The 24,691-nt window shown below is 45.3% G+C and overlaps 1 protein-coding gene across 2 annotated transcripts in view; it reads left to right on the top strand.

The window, feature by feature from the left end:
- LOC148443407 (OX-2 membrane glycoprotein-like) overlaps positions 1 to 24,251 on the top strand; it is a 28,724-nt gene extending 4,473 nt beyond the window's left edge. Inside the window, exons 3-6 of one of the 2 annotated variants that reach the window (XM_088462869.1) lie at positions 156 to 497; positions 18,153 to 18,461; positions 21,638 to 21,765; positions 22,636 to 24,251. In XM_088462869.1, the coding sequence (XP_088318995.1) occupies positions 156 to 497; positions 18,153 to 18,461; positions 21,638 to 21,765; positions 22,636 to 22,743 (887 nt within the window). In that variant the 3' untranslated portion in view covers positions 22,744 to 24,251. The remainder of the gene's footprint in view (positions 1 to 155; positions 498 to 18,152; positions 18,462 to 21,637; positions 21,766 to 22,635) is intronic. The other variant, XM_088462870.1, reaches the window with a different exon arrangement.
- The last annotated feature ends 440 nt before the right edge of the window (positions 24,252 to 24,691 follow it).

The following is a 24,691-nucleotide window of genomic DNA, read 5'->3' as shown; positions in this document are numbered from 1 at the left end:
TATGTTCTTGGTGGGCTTGATTTGTGTTGCTTAACTGTGTGTGTATAACATTCTATAAACCAATAACGGTATGTTTTGAGCGGTGTCCTCAGGTAGCTCCCCCTCCGTGTGTTCCCTCTGCAGCATACACTTCCTAGTAATACTTTTTATTAAAGGTTCCATTGCAGTAATAAGTTTGGAGCAACAATCAGCAACAGTAGGGAGCAGTGCAACGCTCCAGTGTCACCTGATGACAACACACCCAAATGTCTTTCAAATCACATGGCAGAAGGAATCCGGCAACTTCACCGGCCCGGTGGCTACCTACAGCAAGAAGTACGGACAGAAGCTGATTGGCTACTCCTCTAACAGGATGGAACAGAGAACTGCAGATACTCTCAATGCCTCCGCCATCACCATCAGCCCCGTCACCCTGGAGGATCAGGGCTGCTACAGCTGCATCTTCAATGTGTATCCGTTTGGAGCGAACTCTGGCAGGACCTGCCTCAGTGTCTGTGGTGAGTACAGAGATGTAACCTAGACATTCAGGAATGAATTAAACGCAAATTGCATGTAGACAGGTAGATTTTGCCATGTGGATTGTGAGTTGCACATACAGTATCTTAACTCGGTTGGATATAAGAAAACTCTGGCACTTGAGATATACAGCCATTTGCTGCTCAGTTCCATTATAGATACAAAATATGGAAAAAAACAATGAAAGTGTCACACCCCGATAAGGGTGTGCTGAACAAAGTGGTATTTTTAGGGTGACTCCTTACCGAACAACACTGCCTCTGGATTACCTTGGATTCTTGAACTCGTCCGACCGGGAAGTATTAGATACAGGCAATAAGAAGCACTCACAAGTAGTATTTATTAAACAACACTGAAATATTAAAAGACAATTCAGCACATTAACCCTACATTAAACATTTACAATATATGGCATTGACACTCTTTAAAATGAATAAAGGTACACCTTGTTCCGTGTTATTTCTATTATGCAGAAACTCTGGATTTGCGATTTCACTGCGGAATGAATAGGTTAAACATGAACAAATGTATCTCAACACTTACACATACTTTAGTTTAAATAAAGAAATATGACTGTCAGCTACTTGGTGCACCAAGCAAATACAACAGACTTCAGTCTCTAGTCCTACCCCTGAATGCAATATGTGATCAGTTTAGCAGTTAATCATTTGAAATACGTTGCCCGGGTTACTGGCTAATTTATGGAGAATAAGTCAAAGTATCCTCTTTTTAGGCAAAATCCTGAACTGTTTCCTAAATGGACAAAGTTTATTTAAAGTGAAGGTGAAGTTTCAAATTGTAATCCTCTCCGCCTTCTCGTGTAGTATAATGTTATTAGCTGACTTTGAATCTAGGTTTAATGCAACCCTACAGTATTTATCTTTAGGAGCAGCTGGCTGGTAGCTGAGTAGGCTCTATTTGGGTTAAATATAGCAATCTCTCCTGGCTACACTTATCCTGGTTCTTTTGTCTTAATGTTCTTCACGGATGCCACTCTGTTATAATGACAGAGGGGCCCATTTATTAATGATCGCATTTTGCAATGCGATCAGGGCATGCAGTACTGCCCCTGATCGCATTGCAAAATGCAATCCTATCTGCCGGATGTATTATCCGGGACATGCAGGGAGACGGGCTCCGAAAAGAGCCCGTCCCTGCGATGTCTCCGGAGGGCAGTCGGGGCTTCTGCGCATGCGCAGTCCCGCGGACTGCACATGAGCGGCGCCCATTGCAGGCGGAGGGATCTGGCAGATCCCTCCGCCGGCTGATATGCGGTAAGTCCCCATAGGAAACAGCGGCTAACGCTATCTTCAGATAGCGTTAGCTGCTGGGGTCAATATCGGGAATGCTTCGCATTCCCGATATTGATACATTTGGCAGCATCGCATCCCCCATAGAAACCTATGGGGGAGGCGGCTGCCGGCGGCAATGGAGGGATTGCAGCAGGTATCTCCGATACCTGCTGCGGTCCCTCCTTCATACATTCGGGGGATACTAAGTATTTGAGGTAAACCCCCGAAAACAGGTGTTTTCGGGGAATTTACCTCAAATGCACTTTGACAAATGGGCCCCTGTGTAATTTGCCGGGTCACAGGCAGGAGGTGAAGAATACACTGCTGACTTTTTACACTCTGATCCTCTGTAATTGGATTTAATATAAACTTATGTTTTGTGTGAATGTCAACTGTAGTGATAATTTGCAAACTGCTGAGGTACCTTTATCCAAGCTAACTCCTCGCATAAACTGTGCTCCGTTACTGTTCATTTAACTTTGCTTGCTGGCTGAACTCTGTAGCTTATTTGCCCTAATGCACTAGGGCTATGAATGTTCCTCCCTCAGCTGCTGTCCCTGTGTGGCCGGGAGCTGACTTTGACAGATGGGTGAGAGATACAGTAGCAGGGGGCTGGATGGGTTACTCACTGCTCAGCCTTTGTTGAAAGCTGCTCTGTCCCCTCCTGAAGAGACCGCGCCTCCGCACTTGTCACTACCCGGCTGTCAGTCAACCAGAAGGGGGAGGGAGCAGGGCGGCTCCACTGCTGATGCTGCTTCCTCCTCTCAAAGTCCCAGCAGTAGCCCGTGTGCTCCAGTGATCCCTTCACGGCAGAGGCAGCTCCCCTCAGCGCGTCCCCGGTGAGTCCGGCTCCTGCTCCCCTCAGGCAGCTACTGTTACTCCAGTAAGCGCAGCGCTGTGTTCCCGCTGCCCGCTTACCACAGACTCAAAACTACCCAGCGGCCCCCGCGGGTCCTGCTCATATAGTGGCAGTCGCGTGCGGGTCCTCTTCCCGCCGCCCGCACGCGCCGCTTCTCTGCCTCACTCCTGTCAATGCTCTCTATAGGGACAGTTCTCCCCTCCGCAGCGGCCGCAGTGCAAAACGTTCCTGCCGCGTGCCCCTCATTCCTCTCCGTCCAGAGTGGGCAGCCAGCTCCAAACTCCCCTCCGTGAGGGGGCGAAGACACCCACACACATATACACATTTTAGAAGTGGGACAACAAACTCTTCAGGGGTATCACAAACGAGCGCACTTACCAATGTGTTCGCAACCGTGTATTTAAATATAATGCTCGAATGTGCTGCCAAGAATTCGCTATAGTCCAATACAGTGTAATGGATGAAACAATATAAAATTAGATGAAAATTAAGTAAAGAAATCTCTTATGTATTAATAGCAGAAGGAGGACTTTAATGAGTGACTTATTTCTGTGATGCCGTTGTGTGAGCAGGTCACATCATATACCAAACTAAAGGTCTTGGGGCCTGATTCAGTAAGGATCACAATTGCGTACGCAGCTGCAAATTCACACGGAACGTAGCTGCGAAATTATGCTAATGCCTGCCACTGCTCAGTCGGCATAGAGACGCCCGCTGCTGCTTTCTCACATCTGTATTACATCACACTCCGGCGTATACATCAGCACCATCGACGCACATCAGGGCATTACGCACAATTGGCTCCAGGTCTGACCAGCCGCAGAAACTGCAAGTCTCGTTGCGCGCAGTGAATACTCAAGCTGCGTATGCCATCGCAGTGGCTAATTTATGCACATGCCCATGAAACGGCGTGTAAACGGACAGACACTCCTGTGTTTCTTCGACCACGCCCCCGTAACCACCCCCAAACGCTCACAACCTGTCACTCACTCTGCGATGGGTTTCTCTGTGCGCCCGTCATCGCAGTGCGATTGCAGCGCATGTGCAGTGCAGCTTTTACGTATGCGCAATGGTGAATAATCACCCAATCTGTCTACGCAGTTGCATTTACGAACGCTGCTGAATCAGGCCCTTGGTCCATATATTTGCAGAAAAATATTGTGGTATAAAAGACAACCTTGCGCTCCCAGATAAGCGTATTAGTGTGTAAGGGAGCTGCTTCGAAGATGGAGATGTCCCTTCTCTTTCAGAGTTTAGTATTATATGGTAGCTACGAAGCGCTACACCCTATACAGTGGTTATAGCTATAAAATATCATGATCTAGTGTCCCTCAATGATATGAGTACGAATAAATGCACCCTCTATAATGTATAATATGATGATGAACGATGTGCCTTAATAATATAGGTATGAATAAATTACCAGTGCACTGTAGTAAATACAAATACTTTTACTGAATAAAATAAAATGTAGGTGCTTAAATTGACATATGAACTGATCCTGTACAAGTATCACTAGATCGGTAATGTTCAATGAATAGACTATGCATGCAATGGAATGGTACTGGACTAACTCATGCGGTAATCCAGTAATAACATATGTGACCGGGGCGGGTCATACACAATAAACAGTGACCGAGGCGGGTCATACACAATAAACAGTGACCGAGGCGGGTCATACACAATAAACAGTGACCGCGGCGGGTCATACACAACAAACAGTGACCAAGGCGGGTCCAAAACAAGTCTGGCTGATCTGAAGGGTATGAGACCAGTCTGATGTTACCGGTATGTTCTGAGAAAATAATGTCCAGATATAAGACCGGCGTCCCGCTATTGGGTGTTAAAATTGGTAGGTGCCCCGGGGATGTCTTCCCGGAGTAGGAGTACGGCTGCAGGGCTCTGGGTACTGGGGTGTCGGTCCAGGACGGGTGCTCCAAACTTCCGTGCCATCCGGGCGCTGGTGTAGAGGTTGGGGGGCCCAGCCGCTCACCTGCGGTACAGGACGGGTAAAAGGGGAACTGCCGCCTGAAGAGGGGATATATCCCGGCGTGAGTTGTGAGACTCAATGCCTGTAGCCCCTCAAAAAGGACACTTACCTCCCTTCGTATCCACCCGGCAGCCACTCCTCCTCCTAGCTGGCTGATCTTCTTTCTTTGTCAAAGGCGCAAGCCGAAACGCGGGCGTGGCCGCCGGGTGGATACGAAGAGAGGTAAACGTCTGCCCGTCCGCTATTTACAATGCATCACAGTTGTACTCTGGAAAATGTGACAGTTGGTGAACTCTCCCTGTGCACCTGCTGGGTGACCTGGAACATGTTACCTGCTGGGTGATCTGGAAACTGTCAGTTACTGAACTCTTCCTGTGCACCTGCTGAATGACCTGGAACATGTGACCTGCTGGGAAGTCTGGAAACTGTGACAGTTACTGAACTCTTCCTGTGCACCTGCTGAATGACCTGGAACATGTGACAGTTATTTGCAGTCCCATATATCAGCGCGTCTTGCCGGGACCTCGATCACCGACTGCTGTGTTATTTCGTTATTCACTTCTCCGCGCTTTGTTTACACCAAACATGCCTAGAGGCCGGCCTCGAGTACGTAGATGTGGTGGAAGCCTTACAGGTCGCCCAGAGTGAGCAGTTCAATGATCTTAAACATTTGTGAACTGTTGTGCCCTACACTTTTTGGTAGAGGAGATTAATGCCCATTTTTCAGACTGCTGAATAGTGGAAAGATTATGCTCCTCAATGTGGTTGTTCCACTGTCTTTAGTAGGACTCTTTATGACAAATGACGGACTCATTACCTCCATAATAGTAACTAATATCCATAATATTTTCCAGTACCGCCTGGATTTCCTAGTATAAATTATTATAGTAAAAAATCATTATAAATTAAAAAATAAATTAATTAAAAAAGTAGAAAATAGAAATCAAATTCTAAGGAAATATACTTAGAGTAAACCGGGAAAGGTGAGACAGAATAGAATGAATGGGTTGTAAATGTTTATAACTCCTTCAAGGATAATGGTAAGCCTGTGTAATAGGGAACAGTTCAGGTATTAATTACCCTATCTGACCCTATGTTGTTGTAAAACCGTTAAAGTCCAGGTTTTAAGGCTTTCCATGCTTGAGCACAGATGCTTAAATCAAAATGACTGAGGAACCAATTAAACCACCTGTGCTCGTGCATGGATATCCTTGAAACCAGGACTGTTAGGGAGCTCTGAGCAGTGGCATCACTAAGGGGTTGCGGGCTCTGCTATTTTGGCATCACCCCCTTGGATGGTGTCTCCGAACAGCGCTTCACCGGGGTGATGGATGATGCGTGCATGTGCTTGTCATTCACACTGTGCTGAGAGAGGGTGGGGGCTTCCCAGCAGCTCCCGGATCGCTGGACGTTCATACATACAGTACACTGCATGCTAATGATGGTAGACAGAGGCCCTCATTCAGAGCCGCTCGTAAGCGGCCGCTCGTTCGTTATGAGCGATGTTCGCACATCTGCGCATGCGTACGGATTGCAATACGCATGCGCGAACCAGTCAGTGCGGCCGAAAATCGTTTGTCCGCTAAATAGCGAAGGCCTGCTATTTTGAGTGACATAATGAGGCGTATGTGGGTGGTAACAGGGGAAGGTGCTTGAAAACGGGGAGTGGAATTCAGAACGCAGGCGTGCTTAAAGGTCAAAACGGGCGTTTTATGGGTGTGCATAATTAATACAGCAGCGTCATTGACCACGTCACTGGGTTATTTTATAGTCAGAACTGCTCGCAAAATAGCGGTAGGAAAAACCAACCACAAGAATAGCGAGCAGTTCATACGCTGTTCGATGTACTCGATTAATCTATTAAATAGCGGACATGACGTATGGTGCGAGCGGCCAGGGGGCGTATTTTTCAAAATTACGACCGCAAGTTTTGTTCGCTCATTCAGACTTAGAGGCGTGAACAGACCGCAAAGAGCGAACGGTTCATTTGAATAGCCTCCCCCTTTTCCAGAACGAACGACCGCAAATAGCGTCCGGCTCTGAATCCGACCCAGAGTCTGATTGGTTGCTATGGACAGCAGCTTCACTTGTCTGTATAAGAAGGTTTAGTAAATCTACCCTCTAGTCAGGGTACTTGGAGTTTAGGGTTTATTGTTCTTTTGTTAACAGGAATAGAGCTGTCATTTAGGTAGTGTCTGTTGATGGGTGGAAGGAATAATAGCTCGGTTTATGAAAGGCTGAGTTTGAAGTGGGGTTAGGAATCCAAGATGAACCGGCAGAAAGACATTGAGCAACGCTGGCCGACTCAGGCCTGTATTCAATTTGAGGCGAAAAGCTGAAATCTGCGGAAAAGTTTCGCCGATGACGTCACTTCGCCAGGCGGAAAAGTATCGCCGTATTCAATTTGAAAGACTTTTCACCTAGGCGGAAAGTCAATGCAATGTAATAGGTGGAAAAGTTTCGCCTATGAATAGCAGGCGGAAAAAAGTGCAGAATTGGGGTTTTGGGGTGCAACGTTGTGGGAACCCCCGTGCAGCCTTCAGACTGTCCCCCAGAGGTAAACTGTCAAAAATAAAAAAAAATAAAAATAAAGAACTCCCCAAAAAATCACTTTGAATTTGAGGGCGAAAAAAATAAATGTTGGGGGACAAAGTTAAAAACTAGCGAACTAGACTCTGGGGGGGTCCCCAAGTACGCCCCAGGTGTTTTTTATCATTGCAGGGGCTTGCGGCAGGTGGATTTTTCACAATTTTTTTTAACTTAACTTTGGCAACTTTAAAATATGCTGACCCCCATTTTCAAGTACCCCAAATTTGCTGAGATGTTATTTTCTGCAAAAAAAACTCCTGAATACTATTCTGCATCAGGTATAAAAACGCTATTTAGCAGCTATTGAGCCCGTTTAAAAACATCAAATACCTTCAACAAGCCAAATCGGGGGGTACCATAGGGAACCCCAATGTCAGACCATCTTTTGGGGGGTGTCAGGCTCATTTCCCCAAATCTGACAGGACTTTCCACTTGTATAAGTTTCGCCGGGTCCCGTTTTCGCCTACTTTCAAATTGAATACGGGCACGCGCGCGATACTTTTCCGCCTGCCAAACACGCGATGTAGGTGAAAAGCCCGGGAGGAGGAAAAGTGTCGCGGGTCTGCTCAAATTGAATACGGCTCTCAGAAGGATCTGCAGTATAACTTATAGCGATTGCTAAATAATTTTTTCCTGTGTCTTCAAATAATTTGATTTGAAGACTGTGGGGTCTATTTACTAAGCAGTGTTAGGAGACAAAGTGGAAAGTGATAAGGTGCCAGCCAATCAGATCCCAACTGCCATCTCACAGGCTGTGTTTGAAAAATGACAGTTGGGAGCTGATTGGCTGGCACCTTATCACTTTCTTATCACTTTTCACTCTGTCTCCTAACACTGCTTAGTACATAGACCCCTGAGTTTTGGGCATCAGAAAAAGAACCAAAGGTTCCGTTACCTTCTTTTCACTCCAGTTCATTGATTTAGGGAAGTCCTAGCAGTTTGATGAAACAGGGACAGGCTGCCTCCCTCCTACCCGGCTGAGGGGGTCAGTGTAACCCATACGTGCCTACTTTTGAAAAAGCATTTCAGGGAGATTGGGAAAGTAACACCTATGAGCGCATGTTACAGTGGGCGTGTCCTGCTACATCTGAGGGGCATGTCGTACATGTGATGGGCGTGTCCTGCTACATCTGAGGGGCGTGTCATACATGTGATGGGCGCGTGTCCTGCTACATCTGAGGGGCGTGTCATACAATTACCTTACATCCAAATGTAAACCAGCCCAAAAGCAGTTAGTAAGATATATTTGTTGATGAAAACACACTAATCCTTTTCAGAAAATACATGTAGCCATAGGGATCATTGGGCCTGATTCAGAGCCGTTCGCTATTTGCGGTCGTTCGTTCAAAAACAAGGGGAGGCTATTCAAATGATCCGTTCGCAAATTGTAGTCTGTTCACGCCTCTAAGTCTGAACGAGCGAGCAAAACATGCGCTCGTTTATTTGTTAAAAACGCCCCCTGGCCGCTCGCATCCTACGTCATGTCCGCTATTTATTAGATTAATCGAGTACATCGACCAGCGTATGAACTGCTCGCTATTCTTGTGGTTGGTGTTTGCTACCACAAATTTGCGAGCAGTTCTGGCTATAAAATAACCCAGTGACGTGGTCAATGACGCTGCTGAATTAATTATGCACACCCATAATACGCCCGTTTTGACCTTTAAGCACGCCTGCGTTCGGATCTCCACTCCCCATTTTCAAGCACCTTCCCCTGTTACCACCCACATACGCCTCATTCTGTCACTCAAAATAGCAGGCACTCGCTATATAGCGTACAAACGATTTTTGGCCGCACTGACTGGTTCGCGCATGCGTACTAAAAACCGTACGCATGCGCAGATGTGCAAACATCGCTCGGAACGAGCGTACTGCCGCTAACGAGCGGCTCTGAATGAGGGCCTTTGTGCCTTATACCCAATGCAGGGAAATGATACTAGGGATCCCACTTGACTGTATATGGTTGTTGTTGTTTTTTTTTTTATATAACAGCTTCATAATGGGGGTAAGGTGCAATCAGGGAGATTGCTAGACTCTTCAGGGAGACAGGGAGATTACTACTATTTCAGGGAGTCTCCCTGACAATGAGGGAGGGTTGGCAAGTATGGTGTAACCTGGCAGGCAGGAGAAGAAATATGAAACATGCAGTTGCTAATTTAAGACAGTAAACTAACATTAAGTATGATTTGTGCAGCACGTCAGCCACAAGCCTTTATAAAGCCCCTGGTGCTATACCAGGACATTCATATATACCAACATTGCAAAACATTTACCCACAAGTTTTCCATTGTGACCAGTAACAAATGACAGAAGGAAGAGTGCGTTATTTATTTTGCTGGTTGGTATATGTGCAGCTTTTCCTGATGATATACTGTATGTACAGGAATGGGGAAGTACAGTAGGTTCTTAGTAAATCATAGTTCATTCATTTCAGTTCCGGGTTACTCAGCTATTATTTCTTCATACTTAGAGACAAAACACCATCAGTACGATATTATCTATGATCACAGCAGGAAAAATGGCTTGTGGGGATCTTGACTTGGCCGAATTTCAGAAGTTTCCCATTCACCAAGTAGCTTGCATATTGCTCATGATAATTACCATAAATCCATAAAATACGTAACTTACACTGGAAAGTCAGGCATGGAACATAAAGAAGCCATCCAGTAATAATAGATATAGGGGAACAAATGGAATAGGGAGAGTTTAGCAGTAAATTATCACACTGGTCGAGTTGTATCTTCAAAATGGGAAATCATCTGAATGAGAGTTTAAATTGTGAGTTTCCTGAGTCTAAAAACATGAGTTTGCCTGTTCTCGGACTCTATTATATTGGCAGAGTTTAAAAAGTGACCGGCTGTGAGCATTTGGGGGCGGTGACGGGGAAGTGGTCGGAGAAACGCAGACGTGCCTGCCCATTCGACCGCCGTTTCATGGGCGTGCATAAATTTGGCACTGTGATTGCATACGCAGTTTGAGTGCTCAGTGCGTGCGGCGAGAATTGCAATCTCTGCGATGGGTTAGACTTGCTGTAATTGTGCGTGACATGCCGATGTGCTTCGATGTTACCGATGTATACGCAGGGCTGCGAGGTATTACGGATGTGAGGAAGCAGCAGTGGGCGTCTCTATGCTGGCTGAACTCTGGCAGACATTAGCATATTTTCGCAGCTTCATTGCGTGCGATTACGCAGCTGTGATCCGTGCTGAATCGGTCCCATATATCATATATCTAATGGTGGATTTTACCTAGGGGCTGCAGCATACTAGCCAACATTCTGGCGGCCCCTTCTGGCAGGGAGCAGCCAGATCGGCATAGCAGGGGGGCGTGGCCAGCATAGGGGCGGCGCAGCTGGACATCTTACCCGGCATTTGTGGGTGGAACAGGGGTTTTTCCAAATAATTGCATAATTTTGGCCCTGCCCCCTCTACACAATGGCGAGATTAGCGGCATTGTGAAGCAGGGAGAGGGGCCAAAATGATTGGGTCACCCCCGCTGCGGGGGTTTCTCTTGTAACCGTGGGGGTGGCCGGTGGCTGCCGGGAGGCTTGCCTGCCTTTCCGGGGAGCTGGGACTTCTGCACCCACAAAGGTGTTTCCTCCCCAGGGACTTCCAGTCTGCACTGTAATAGCAGAGGCCGCTTCCCATTTCCCATGGGAAGCCACACCCCTGCTATCTCTGCAGCCCTACCTGGCTTCTAAGGGCTGCAGCCAACTTAGTCCCTAGAAGCCGACTGGCTTGTTAAGTTGTGCGTATGTATGGGATTGTGAGCCTGCACATGTGCACAATTACAGACCTTCTGGCCAGCAAAGGCAGGAGCCATCGCTGCTTATATCTAATAGATTAATTATAAATAAACATAGCATACAGACCCTTCTACTTCCTGTATTGTAGTAGGAGACAACATCTATAGAACTTCTCTGAGACCTCTAGTATCCCGGACTACTGTCCATGCTATAGAGAGCCCCACTGAGGGGAAACCCAGGCCTTTATAGCCTCTGGTCCTCATGTGACTGGCCGAGGCTGGTCTATTGTACACTTGTGTACATGCTATAGAGAGCCCCACTGATGGGAAACCCAGGCCTACATAGACTCTGGTCCTCATGTGACTGGCCGAGGCTGGTCTATTGTACACTTGTGTACATGCTATAGAGAGTCCCACTGATGGGAAACCCAGGCCTACATAGACTCCGGTCCCCATGTGACTGGCCGAGATGGTCTATTGTACACGTGTGTACATGCTATAGAGAGCCCCACTGAGAGGAAACCCAGGCCTTTATAGACTCTGGTCCTCATGTGACTGGCCGAGCTGGTCTATTGTGCACTTGTGTACATGTGTGAGGATACGGGGTTCTCTCAGTCATCCAGACACCGAGCAGATCAAACCAAAGTGATGGTTTATTTTCCACAGCACACAGAAATAGATAATATATATAAGGACAAGAGGTGAATACAGTGAACAGACAATTTGCAGGAAGTAGTCCAGATAGGGCCAGTCTCAGCAGCGTATAAAGTCCCAGAACACTTCCACAAAATAGCTAGAGATGCACAGTCCCACAGGAGAAACTATCACCAATCACGCAGCAGTGAATAGCGTATAAGTCCACTCAATCATTTCCAGGATCCCGTACCGTAGAAGCTATCACAGAACACACAGCAGTGAACAGCGTATAGGTCCTTGCAGAATTTCTAAAGTATAAATCCACACAGAACTGGTGATGCGTTCCACTAGCACCTTGGCAGAGCGAGACCTCTTAGCCAAAGTCAGCGACTAACATGCTGAGCTGCCTTCGGGGACCTCTTTTGAAACCTTCAAATTTCCCACGATATTGTGACCACCCACCATTTCCTGATTGGTGTGGGTCTCTTATCTCCTACCTCCCCCAGATATTACTTCCCTGATGAACACCTGCTGTGTTGGCTCCGTTCAGTCTGCCAGATTCAAGTGAGGCAGAAAAGCAGGCAAATGGAAGGAGGAGTAAATCCTGAGCGTCCCTTGCGGAGGTGGGAATTAACTTAGAGGGTCCTTTGTTCAGTGAGGTGTCACCTTGCTCTAGTGGTTATGAATAACACTGACATATGGACAAGGCTAACATCAAGGCTTATCCAGTATTAAAAATTACAATTACTTACATTATTACAGCACATAATATACCCCTGCTACTGCAAAAGTATAAGTCCTGAGAATGATCACACATACACTTGGGGGAACACAAAGGGCTAAAAAGTTAATTAATCGCTGCAAGGAATGAGATGCTGCAAATACATTTTTAACACACATCTCATTTCCTCACAACATGCTATAGAGCCCGACTGAGGGGAAGCCCAGGCCTTTATAGACTCTGGTCCTCATGTGACTGGCTGAGCTGGTCTATTGTACACTTGTGTACATGCTATAGAGCCCGACTGAGGGGAAGCCCAGGCCTTTATAGACTCTGGTTCCCATGTGACTGGCTGAGCTGGTCTATTGTACACTTGTGTACATGCTATAGAGAGCCCCACTGATGGGAAACCCAGGCCTACATAGACTCCGGTCCCCATGTGACTGGCCGAGATGGTCTATTGTACACGTGTGTACATGCTATAGAGAGCCCCACTGAGAGGAAACCCAGGCCTTTATAGACTCTGGTCCTCATGTGACTGGCCGAGCTGGTCTATTGTGCACTTGTGTACATGTGTGAGGATACGGGGTTCTCTCAGTCATCCAGACACCGAGCAGATCAAACCAAAGTGATGGTTTATTTTCCACAGCACACAGAAATAGATAATATATATAAGGACAAGAGGTGAATACAGTGAACAGACAATTTGCAGGAAGTAGTCCAGATAGGGCCAGTCTCAGCAGCGTATAAAGTCCCAGAACACTTCCACAAAATAGCTAGAGATGCACAGTCCCACAGGAGAAACTATCACCAATCACGCAGCAGTGAATAGCGTATAAGTCCACTCAATCGTTTCCAGGATCCCGTACCGTAGAAGCTATCACAGAACACACAGCAGTGAACAGCGTATAGGTCCTTGCAGAATTTCTAAAGTATAAATCCACACAGAACTGGTGATGCATTCCACTAGCACCTTGGCAGAGCGAGACCTCTTAGCCAAAGTCAGCGACTAACATGCTGAGCTGCCTTCGGGGACCTCTTTTGAAACCTTCAAATTTCCCACGATATTGTGACCACCCACCGTTTCCTGATTGGTGTGGGTCTCTTATCTCCTACCTCCCCCAGATATTACTTCCACGATGAACGCCTGCTGTGTTGGCTCCGTTCAGTCTGCCAGATTCAAGTGAGGCAGAAAAGCAGGCAAATGCAAGGAGGAGTAAATCCTGAGCGTCCCTTGTGGAGGTGGGAATTAACTTAGAGGGTCCTTTGTTCAGTGAGGTGTCACCTTGCTCTAGTGGTTATGAATAACACAGACATATGGACAAGGCTAACATCAAGGCTTATCCAGTATTAAAAATTACAATTACTTACATTATTACAGCACATAATATACCCCTGCTACTGCAAAAGTATAAGTCCTGAGAATGATCACACATACACTTGGGGGAACACAAAGGGCTAAAAAGTTAATTAATCGCTGCAAGGAATGAGATGCTGCAAATACATTTTTAACACACATCTCATTTCCTCACAACATGCTATAGAGCCCGACTGAGGGGAAGCCCAGGCCTTTATAGACTCTGGTCCTCATGTGACTGGCTGAGCTGGTCTATTGTACACTTGTGTACATGCTATAGAGCCCGACTGAGGGGAAGCCCAGGCCTTTATAGACTCTGGTCCTCATGTGACTGGCTGAGCTGGTCTATTGTACACTTGTGTACATGCTATAGAGAGTCCCACTGATGGGAAACCCAGGCCTATATAGACTCTGGTCCCCATGTGACTGGCCGAGCTGGTCTTTCGTGCGCTCTGTGCCTCTCTGCCTGGCCCCGCCTACTCCTCTATTAAGAGGCCTGTGCCTTGTACCCGCTGCTGCGCTCCCACTGTGCATCACCCATACTCTGGCAAGCATTAGGCTCCATTTGTCACCTAGTCATGTGAAGAGAACTGCAGCATTATCTGGTTAGCTTTTCAATTCTTACACATTTTACCTCCCCCATACAACAAGCTGACTGCTATTGAACACCAGCCTTTTGGTACTTGTCATTTGTGTCATTACCTATAAGAGCAAGTAAAAGTCACCTCATCTGATGTATGTATACACCACCCAGGCTGGCGCAAAACATACGTTTTATGGAGTAATCACTAGGCTGGCTGTCTGCTAACTATAATCACAGAATGTTGTCAATGGGCAGCAGGAATGGCGTAGTGGTTATCAGTACTAACTCACATCCCTGAGGTCATGAATTCAAATACTGACTAAGGCCCCATCTCTGTGGAGTTTATATGTTTTACCATTGTTTGGATCAGTTTTCTCCCGAATACCAAAAACATACTGGTAGGTTGACTTCTGACAAAAAAATAAAAATAAATAACCCTATTTGTAAGTGTAAGTGTGTGTACATGTGATGGGGAATATAGATTGTAAGCTCCACTGGAGCAGGGACTGATGTGAATGACTATTCCCTGCAAAGTGCAGCAGAATATGTGTGCAATGTATAAATGATTGTTATTAAATAATAAAATAGATAATTGTAGACCCTCGATGTCACTTGTGCTGCCTGTATGTAAAACTCAGGCGCCTTCATGCAGACTGTACATTCTCTTCTGCTGACAGAAATGTCATTGAAAAATCGCAGTCAGTTATCCCTCCTATTTCATAAAATGACTGACAACACAAAACCCCAAACACTCACACCTCCTGTGCAAATCACTTTTTGAGCTGATTTGTTTCTATTTCCGAAACAAAGCTTCACAAGTATTCAGACCTACAGTAGTTATGTTACATTTCCAGATTTTCTTCATTTGGTCTATAGATTACCATGAACGTTCCGCCCTCTTTTACTGTAGTTCACCAGATACTGTGTTGCTGCCGAGAAGCAACTTGAGACATGTATTTAGAGCAGTGGGGATTGCTTGGACATTTTGGGTTTACATACATTTTTTTCTTTAGATGGATTTCAAAGATAAAACCTGGCAAATGCACAGACGCAGATAGCTACTTGCTGTAAGAGACACATTGCCTTTATTATAGGATGTTTTCAGGTTTAAATATTCTTTTCTGACTGTAGATTTATTTCTCTTTTGCACTCACAAGATCAGTCTATGGTACTGATCACCTCCAATCGTAATGGCGGTATGGGATGTGGCGATTGGAAAAGATCAATATGAAGAAAAGTATAAAGTGAAATCTAAAATCACATTCAGCTTGGGATGGCTTCTGGAGGGGGAGGGGGTGATGTAATATGCCATCTCTTCTGCTAATGTAATGATTTCTGTTTACATAAGTTGTGTATGCGAACAGGGGCAGAGAGGGGAGGAGGGAGCAGTTATTACTTACCCAGGCCCAGGATTGTCTGAGGGGCCCGGCCATCTATGGATGAGGAGAAATGCCCTTCTTCGTGGTGGAGGTCACAGTATTTTTCATCTACTTTTTCAGAGTCAAACATAGGCCAACTGTGTGCATGTCAACACTTCCTCCTCGGCTAAATCAGGCCCTGCAGGGGAATATATCCTCACTAATCGAATCAATATATTTGAATAAAGAAAAAAACCTAAGGAAAAACTAAATAAAATTAACTTTCATCTACTATCTTAAAAAAATGACCGAACGTAAACTAACCAATAAACGAATTAACAAAATTACTAAGAGAAAAAAAAATTCAATACACTGATATGTTAATATGAAATAAATCTTGTTCTTTCATGTCTAGCGTCAGACTGGCCCACAGATGTGAAGGGTAAGTCCACGGTGGGCCCCACCTCATCATCTAGAGGTCAGGAAACTTGGTGGAGCAGGATCATGGATGAACTTGGGTGCTTGGTGTGTTTCTATGGAAACTACAGCTAGATAGTCCTCTTGCCAATCGAAGTGGGTGGTCTTGCCAAACCCCTGTCCCCTCCTTTATAGAATGAGCCCTGTTCTTTACATGTCATCTCTAATGATTGACCAAGTCACTCTGTAGTGGCTGGCCACATTCCTTATGCTTGGGTCCCTAATACTGCATTCGCTGGTGGGCCCATCATGCTCCAGTTTATCTGAATCCTAGCTGCAAATAAATACAATTGCTCTGCCGGATATCTGGAAAAACTGCTGGTTGGCACCTGCTCATACGCTGGCCAGACGGCCCCCAATATCTCACGGAATCTTCCAGGAAGTCTGCAGATGAAACCTCCCACAGTATTTGCAACACTGATAAGAATGTAGATAATAATGGGACATTGAACTGCACACATATACCAGAGCAGCTAAGGAAATGAACAGGTGTTCTAAAACCATAAAAAAGTATATCTAATGTAACGGAAATTATGCGCTTCTGTATCAGGATATAAATTGCAAAATAAATTATTCCATGTTCATAGATTTTTTTTCGGGATTCAAAAAACAGTTTTTTACATTTTTCTTCATGGTATCCTCAGCCAGTAAGCACTTATTCAGTATATCTAATTTCCTTCTTACCACTTCTACACAGGGGTAAACTTCAAAATAACAGAGAGACTGATATAGTGCATTAAACCTTATTAGCCATCTATAAATGAGGTCTATATCCTGTGTACCCAAAGAACAGGTAACACAAGCTAACCTGAAATATCATTAGCTATAAGGTCCCAGACACCTTCCCACAGGTGCCAATCTTTATGTATGTATGACCTTTTTCACCTCTTTATACTGCCCATTACATTTCGTAATAAATGGAATCTTAAACATGGTCTTATCTTATTTCTTTTTGTTTTTATATGAAATTAGTTGAGTTCTATACATTTTAATACTTTCATCGATAGGTACACTTGGATGACCTCTTTCCTAAAATTTAGATTTTATCTCTTTCATCTGCTCCTTAAATACCCCAAGTTCTGACCAGCTCCTTCTAACATGTTGTGTTTAACTTTGTAGGTGGTTGCTAGTAGTTTGTATATACATATTAGTGTCAATTGGTTTCATATAATTTTTGGTTTGGATGGCATTACCCTTAATATATATAGACAAGTCCAGAAAATGAACTTTGTTTTCAATTATATCATAGCTTAATACAATACCATATGGAATATCATTGAGGATATGACAGAAATTGTCCAAATCTTCCCTGCTCCTTTGCCAAATAAATATGTTGTCTATATAATAAATCGACTTATGCACATTAATATTACTATTCAACACATATTTGTCCTCCCAGTACACTATGAACATATTTGCATATGCAGGGTTGTATCATGTACCCATGGCTGTACCTCTATTTTGGTTGTAAATTTTTTCTTTAAATCAAAATAAATTATTATTCAGAATAAAATTGATAGACTCATTTATAAATGCAATTTTATCTTGTTCGACTCCATATTTGTAAGAAATATCCAATCGTTTCCAGCCCTACCTTATGGTTGATTATGGTATAAAGGGAACACATGTCTGCTGTGACTAATATGTCTTGTCTTCCCATCTTATAGCCTTTAGAATATTAATTACATTAATCAAATATTTTAGATATGGTTTAATTTTAATAACCTCCGGTTGTAGATATTAATCCACAAATACCGATAGGTTAGTGGTGTTGTAGTCCGTACCTGCCACAATTGGATGACCTGGGGGGTTTTTAACATCTTAGTGGATTTTGGGTAACACATAAAATAACAGAACTGAGGAATTATTTTTAATTAAAAACTTAGCTTCTTTATCTGTAATAGTCCACAAATTCTAGTATTTGGTAACCAATAAACAAATTAAAAAAATTACTAAAACAAAATCAATACACTTCTCAATTTAAACACTGATATTTTAATCTGAACTAAATCCTGTTCTTTCATGTCTAGAAGCAAGTATATCTGAACCCCAGCTGCAAATAAATACAATTGCTTTGCCGGGGAGCTCGGAAAAACTGCTGGTTGTCACCTGCGCAGCCAGTGGCCAGCCGGCCCCCAATATCTCATGGAACCTTCCGGGAAGTCTGCAGTTGAAACCTCACACTTACAATATTTGCAACTCTGATCAAACTGTGACTGTCATAAGTAACTTCACTCAGCGAGTCTCCAGGACGTTTCATACGCCTGAAGGCACCTGCACAGTGCGGCACCCAGCTCTTGGGTCCGAGATACATCTTAATAAGTTGATCCAGTATACAGGTGAGTGCTGAGCAGCCAGAACTGCCCTGTACCAACACTTATGTCAGTATGCAAAAAATCTATCCAAGAAGAGAACTCATGTTGACTATTAGGTGTATATTGCCCTGCAATCTGTTTTTTTTTTTCTGGTTTGTTGAAACTAAAATCACCCTCCACACTGGTGTATAACCACCAAGCAGCCAGTGCTTGCAAAGCACACCTGAGTGTGTCTCGTCGCTTGCGAGTTTGTTGTCTGCTGCGATGTGTAAAGTATGTTGTTTAACAAATTTGAATGCGTCCACAAAAATTATGCATACTAGATACATCTGTTTTTAACATGCGTTGCTGCAAATCGCTGGCAATTTGGCTACTTACCCCCCTAATTTCCAGCTATTACATCCTGTATTTCTGCGGTCAAAATCACAAGAAAATCTCCACAATAAGACAGAAGCTATTACATTCAGGGCCACAGTATGAGGTGTCAGCTGTACAAGGACTTAATCATCACAAATTGAAACGCTATATTAATAAAATGATTATCACCACTCTGTTACGCCCCTGTCCTGTTTCTTCTGTAGTACTGTACAGTTAATAGAGTTGTGTTTTGGTTTTGGCCAAACCATCCTCAAGTGTTTAGTTTCGGTTTTGGATTTCTTTAAAATTGATAAAAACAGCTAAAATCATGTAGTTTGGACCTGTTTACATGCAATCCAAAACCCTAGATTCGGTTTTTAGATCTGGGTTCGGAACCTATGGGTAGATCCAAGCCAGGACTCGGGTTTTATTCGGAACCCCATCGTTCGAGTGTGTCCAGAGTGTGTAACAGAACCACTGATATCTAACAGTTGAGACTACTGTATGTAATGAATTCATAATCTTAATAAATTAGTTAACAATAATTAAATGCAGTAGTATGTGTTTACCACCTCGTAATAAGTATTACCTGCATGTGTTAAATAATACAATATAATTACATATGGAATCGGTATGATAAGCCGGCAGCTGGATAGCCGCCGGCTGAAGTCCCGACAGTGGAAGCCCGGCTGGTTTACAATCCCAGCAGTAGTGGGTAAGTACGCTAACCTACCCCTTAACCCCCCCTAACCCTCCCTTGGTGGTGCCTAACCCTAACCTCCCCAGGGGGTGCCTAACCCTAACCTCCCCCCTAGTGGTGCCTAACCCCCCTTCCCGTAGCCTAACCCTCCCGGGGGTGCCTAACCCTAACCTCCCCCCAGTGGTGCCTAACACCCCCTTCCAAAGGCCTAACCCTAACCTTCCCCCTTTGGTGCCTAAACCTAACCCTCCTTTCCCAGGCCTAACCCTAACCTCCCCCCAGTAGTGCCTAACCCCCCCTTCCCTAGGCCTAACCCTAACCTCCCCCCTGTGGTGCCTAACCCCCCTTCCCAAGGCCTAACCCTAACCTTCCCCCTTTGGTGCCTAAACCTAACCCCCCTTTCCCAGGCCTAACCCTAATCTCCCCCCTGTGGTCCCTAACCCCCCCCCCCTTCCAAATGCCTAACCCTAACCTTCCCCTTTTGGTGCCTAAACCTAACCCCCCTTCCCCAGGCCTAACCCTAACCTCCCCCCAGTGGTGCCTAACTCCCCCTTCCCAAGGCCTATCCCTAACCTTCCCCCATTGGTGCCTAAACCTAACCCCCCTTTCCCAGGCCTAATGCTAACCTCCCCCAGTGGTGGCTAACCCCTTCCCCAGGCCTAACCCTAACCTCCCCCCAGTGGTGGCTAACCCCCCCTTCCCCAGGCCTAACCCTAACCTCCCCCAGTGGTGGCTAACCCCCCCCCCCCCTTCCCCAGGCCTAACCCTAACCTCCCCCCAGTGGTGGCTAACCCCCCCTTCCCCAGGCCTAACCCTAACCCCCCCTGTGGTGCCTAAACCTAACCCCCCCTTCCCCAGTCCTAACCCTAACCTCCCTCCAGTAGTGCCTAACCCCCCCCTTCCCCGGCCTAACGATAACCTCCCCCTGTGGTGCCTAAACCTAACCCTCCCCTTTCCAAGGCCTAACCCTAACCTCCCCCCTGTGGTGCCTAAACCTAACCCCCCTTACCCGGGGACTTTGCCGTTACTTACCCGTCTGGACGATCGGGATTCTGGAGCTTCGAGATGCCGGCGTCTGTATCCTGTTCACTGTCTGCATTCCGTCGGCCGGCAATGTGACCACATACCTTACATATTGCTGTAGTTATCTGCATGTAAATAATTGTATCATTAACCACACGGATATTGTTATATAATATACGAATGTCATAATAATTATCTATAGGATAATAATGCATAAAGGATACAAGACATCAGTGAAGTATTAGGTGACAAAGGGGTCTATTTACTAAGCCTTGGAATAGAGATAAAGTGAACAGAGGTAAAGTACCAGCCAACCTAACTCCTAAAAAGTTTTAAACACAGCCTGTCACATGACAGGAGCTGATTGGCTGGTACTTTATCTCCGTTCACTTTATCTCCATCCAAGGCTTAGTAAATAGACCCCATATTGTATAACAGTATGAGGCATCAAGTCAAGTATTTTTAAGTAATACATATTGTATATGGCAGAACACCGATGTGGCTTTCCAAAACTATACTGGGGTAGAGCTGGATGATCCCATTAGGCCATCTAGGCTCCGGCATAGAGCCCAGTAAACAATGTGGGTCTCCGAATTACTCAAACTTGTTTTTTAGCGGAGGGGGGGAAAGGGATCCAAACAAATATGATGCCTGGTGCTCCTTCAGGTTTTGGAGGTATTATTCTTTATTGCACACAAATTAAAAACACATACACTCTGACATAAACACGTACAATGGCGTTCGATGTAGGACACTTAGCTGCCAGTTCCCTATAACTATACAGGAACTCCATGTGATGACCACTAAGCCAATTAGTAAAGAGGCCATTGTCGCACTGAGCGCTGGAAAAGGTATAGGAGCAGCGCCTCTGTATAACACACTCTCACGCTATTAGAAGCTGGAGAGAATGTCTTATTATTCATCTATTATAGGAACAGGTGTATTAAAATAACCACTATTCTGTATGGTGACCAATGGGTTCCATTACATGTAAATGAGCATTGTGTTAATATACTGATCTCTATGTTTATTTGTAATACATTAAATTACAACGCAGGCCGTTCCGCCTATTAAATGTATATATAAAATTATTTGCTATTTTTTCCATATTCGTATAAAGGAGAGGACACGTCTGCGGAGAGAGGGGCGTCACGCCATCGGGTGCTTGTTCCCTTTTCCCTCTGTGTGATCGTAGCACTATTGGCTCTGATGCGTCACAGGATACAGAGGGCGCAGGAGAGAGTCTGTGTAAGTGGCTACAGATGAGTCATGTGAGCTGTCTCTAATGTGCCCCTGCTGTAATCAAAGGCCTGATTCAGAGATGGACGCAGGCGTGCCACGGCTGCATCATTTGCCACAGTCATGCCAGCGTCTTTGTGCTAATGCCGCTACCCATCCCATCCCCTGTGCACATAGACGCTTTAAGAGAGGAGGGGGCCCGTGTGCAGGCTCCGATCAGGCCCCCTCTCCGGCGGTGCAGTAGACTCTGGCGTTGTGCACATGCACAGGTCTCTGGAAACATGTCGCCCGTGCTGCGTTCCCTGGTTATCTCTGCTGCGCTTGCGCGAATCACCCGGGAAATGGGCGTGGGCTGACGGAGAGGTGAGTATATTTAATTGGGTGCAGGGTGTGCGGTGTATGGACCCTCCTGCCTGTGCATCCCACAGTACTGAGTGGCCCACTCCCAGCATCTTAGGACCCTGCGTTTCCATCCAGTGTGAGTTCAGACGCAACATCGGTATCACCATCGAACCTTAGAGCAACCCTATGGCAGATGAAGTTTCTCCACCTGAGTACGGCCCCCTATGTGAGTGACTGTGCGCCTCTACGTATCTGCTTTCAACAAGTCTGCAACCTTCCCATCATACGCTACCTCTGCGTGCGCTATATTTGCCCCCCCCCCTGTGACTTCCCAGGAATGCCCCATACACTCAGGACTCATGCGCAGACTGAGAGAATCGGCCAATGCAACATCAACACTGCGTCCATCTCAAAATCGGGCCCTAAATGTCTGAATACAGATATTCATTTTATATCATGGAAAGATACCTTTTATTATACAATATATAATAATATAATGAAATACAATGTCTAATGAATATAACTTTATTCTTTTAGGTCTTTTGGGGTGCTAAACCTACTATCAACACACAGAGGACCCTTTCTATGCCTAATAGTGAGATAACTTGTAACAACACAGGTTATACACCATGTCTACCACTATAACTACAATCCCATCACATAGATCAGGTCCACGGTCCTCAAGGCACACCAACAGTCCAGATTTTAAGGACCACAATATTTGAGCTCAAGTGTCTTAATTAGTACCTCAGTTATTTTGATTTAACCATCGGTGCTCGAGCATGGCTATAACTAATATCTGTACTGTGTGTGTGCCTTGAGGACTGAGGGCCTGATTCAGAGCCGGACGCTCTGACCAGAGCACTCGCTCTGAATCAGGGCCGGCCTACCTAATATTGGAGCGGCCTCCTGGCAGCTTATGCGAACGGCCAAAAATGGCCAAAAAGATGGTCGCGATGGTCAAGACCATCGTGACCATCGGGCTTGCGACGAGACCCTTGTGGTAGGGTCTCGTCTGCCGCAAGCCCGGAGTGCTTTTGGCTCTATTAGAGCGAAAAACACTCCCACTGACATCACTAGTGATGTCAGTGGGACCGGACCCAGACGGTAGGCACCATCGACAGCACGCCCCCTTTGGAGCGAGACCCCGAGCGACGGCTTCCCCGTCGCTCGCCGGGTCTCGCGCATGCGTACGACGGAGGCGCTTGCGAGCGGGTCTGAATGAGACCCTGAGGTCGGGAAACTCTGACAGCCTGATTCAGCATTGTAGGCTATGCTGATGTTTTTACAAATGAAGTAACTTTTTTTTGCTACTGCTTGTGGGCTGGGAGACCAGGAGGCTTGAGGGTATTGAGGAACTCCACGGGGTAGTCATCCCATTTGCACTACGGAGTCCACAGACCTGTTCTCAATTTCTAGATAGAACAAATTTGTGAGTATTCTATTTTCAACATTAACCAAAGCAGACAAGAGTCTAGAGACCTATCAGATTATATCAAACATAAGCGACACTGTGTCTCTTTCATACGTGTCCAGTGTCTATGGATCATTAACAAGCTGACTTTTTAGATTATGTTTCTGGACTGACACTAGTAAAGGGGGGTATCCACTAGGCGATTTTTGCAAGCGATTGCACGATAACGACGTTGTTGTCATGCAATCGCTTGCAAATCGCGCATGCATCGGGCATGTTTTGGTCGGAAGCAACCAGCGATGCGTGTGCACGCTGGTCACTTCCAACATCTATCATCGCCCATACATGCTGGTTAACTTGACGATCACGTCAGGTTCAGCATGTGCAGGGATGAGGGATGTTCACTCGTTCAGTCTAGGCACATCACTAGATATACAAACGAGAGCAGGATTGCAATGTCGTAATCGTGCTCTCGTTTGTATATCTATTAGTGGATACCCACCTTAAGCTATTTGTTCATATTGAGCTCCTCTACATAGTATCATTATTACTATTACTAACAGATGCAACATTGATATCTATGATAGATTGTTTTTAGTTATATTTATTTTTATTTCTATTTTGCTATATGTATTGTTAAATTTTAATTGTATTTATTACGTGTACTCCCGGGAGTTATTCTTATTGTGGATGCATTTATAAATTTATATTTATTAATAAATTGCTTCTTTGGATCATTTCTTGTATTCTTGAGCATCACTAAGTACTGCACTTATTTTTTGCTTCACTGTACTCCATTTCTGCCTGTTTGAACGACTGAAGTAGAGTGTCATTAATGACGGTAGTCGTGTCGTTCTTGGGGGTCAGAATGGCACGCACGCACAGCCAGTCCATGGACTTTTCTTTGGATATCGGCAATATCGGGATTTATCCTGGCTGTGAGGGTCTGCTAGGGTCTTCACTACTGTGCCTAGGCCTGAAGGGATTGTCACCTTTTCCTCCAAACTCGATACTATCTATGCCCAATTAATGCAGTAGGGGTTCAGAGAATTGCCCAGCGGAGAGATGTGCGCGGTCCCCGTGTTTTTGGTTTTAGATGGACCACCCTCAAGTGTTTTGATTCTTTTCTGTTTGGATTTTTTTAAAATTGATAAAAAATAATATCATGTAATTTGGACC

Source organism: Taudactylus pleione, unplaced genomic scaffold, assembly GCF_031769625.1.
Source record: "Taudactylus pleione unplaced genomic scaffold, aTauple2 ptg001279l, whole genome shotgun sequence".
NCBI classification, from domain to species: domain Eukaryota; kingdom Metazoa; phylum Chordata; class Amphibia; order Anura; family Myobatrachidae; genus Taudactylus; species Taudactylus pleione.
This window is presented reverse-complemented; position numbering and strand designations above follow the sequence as displayed.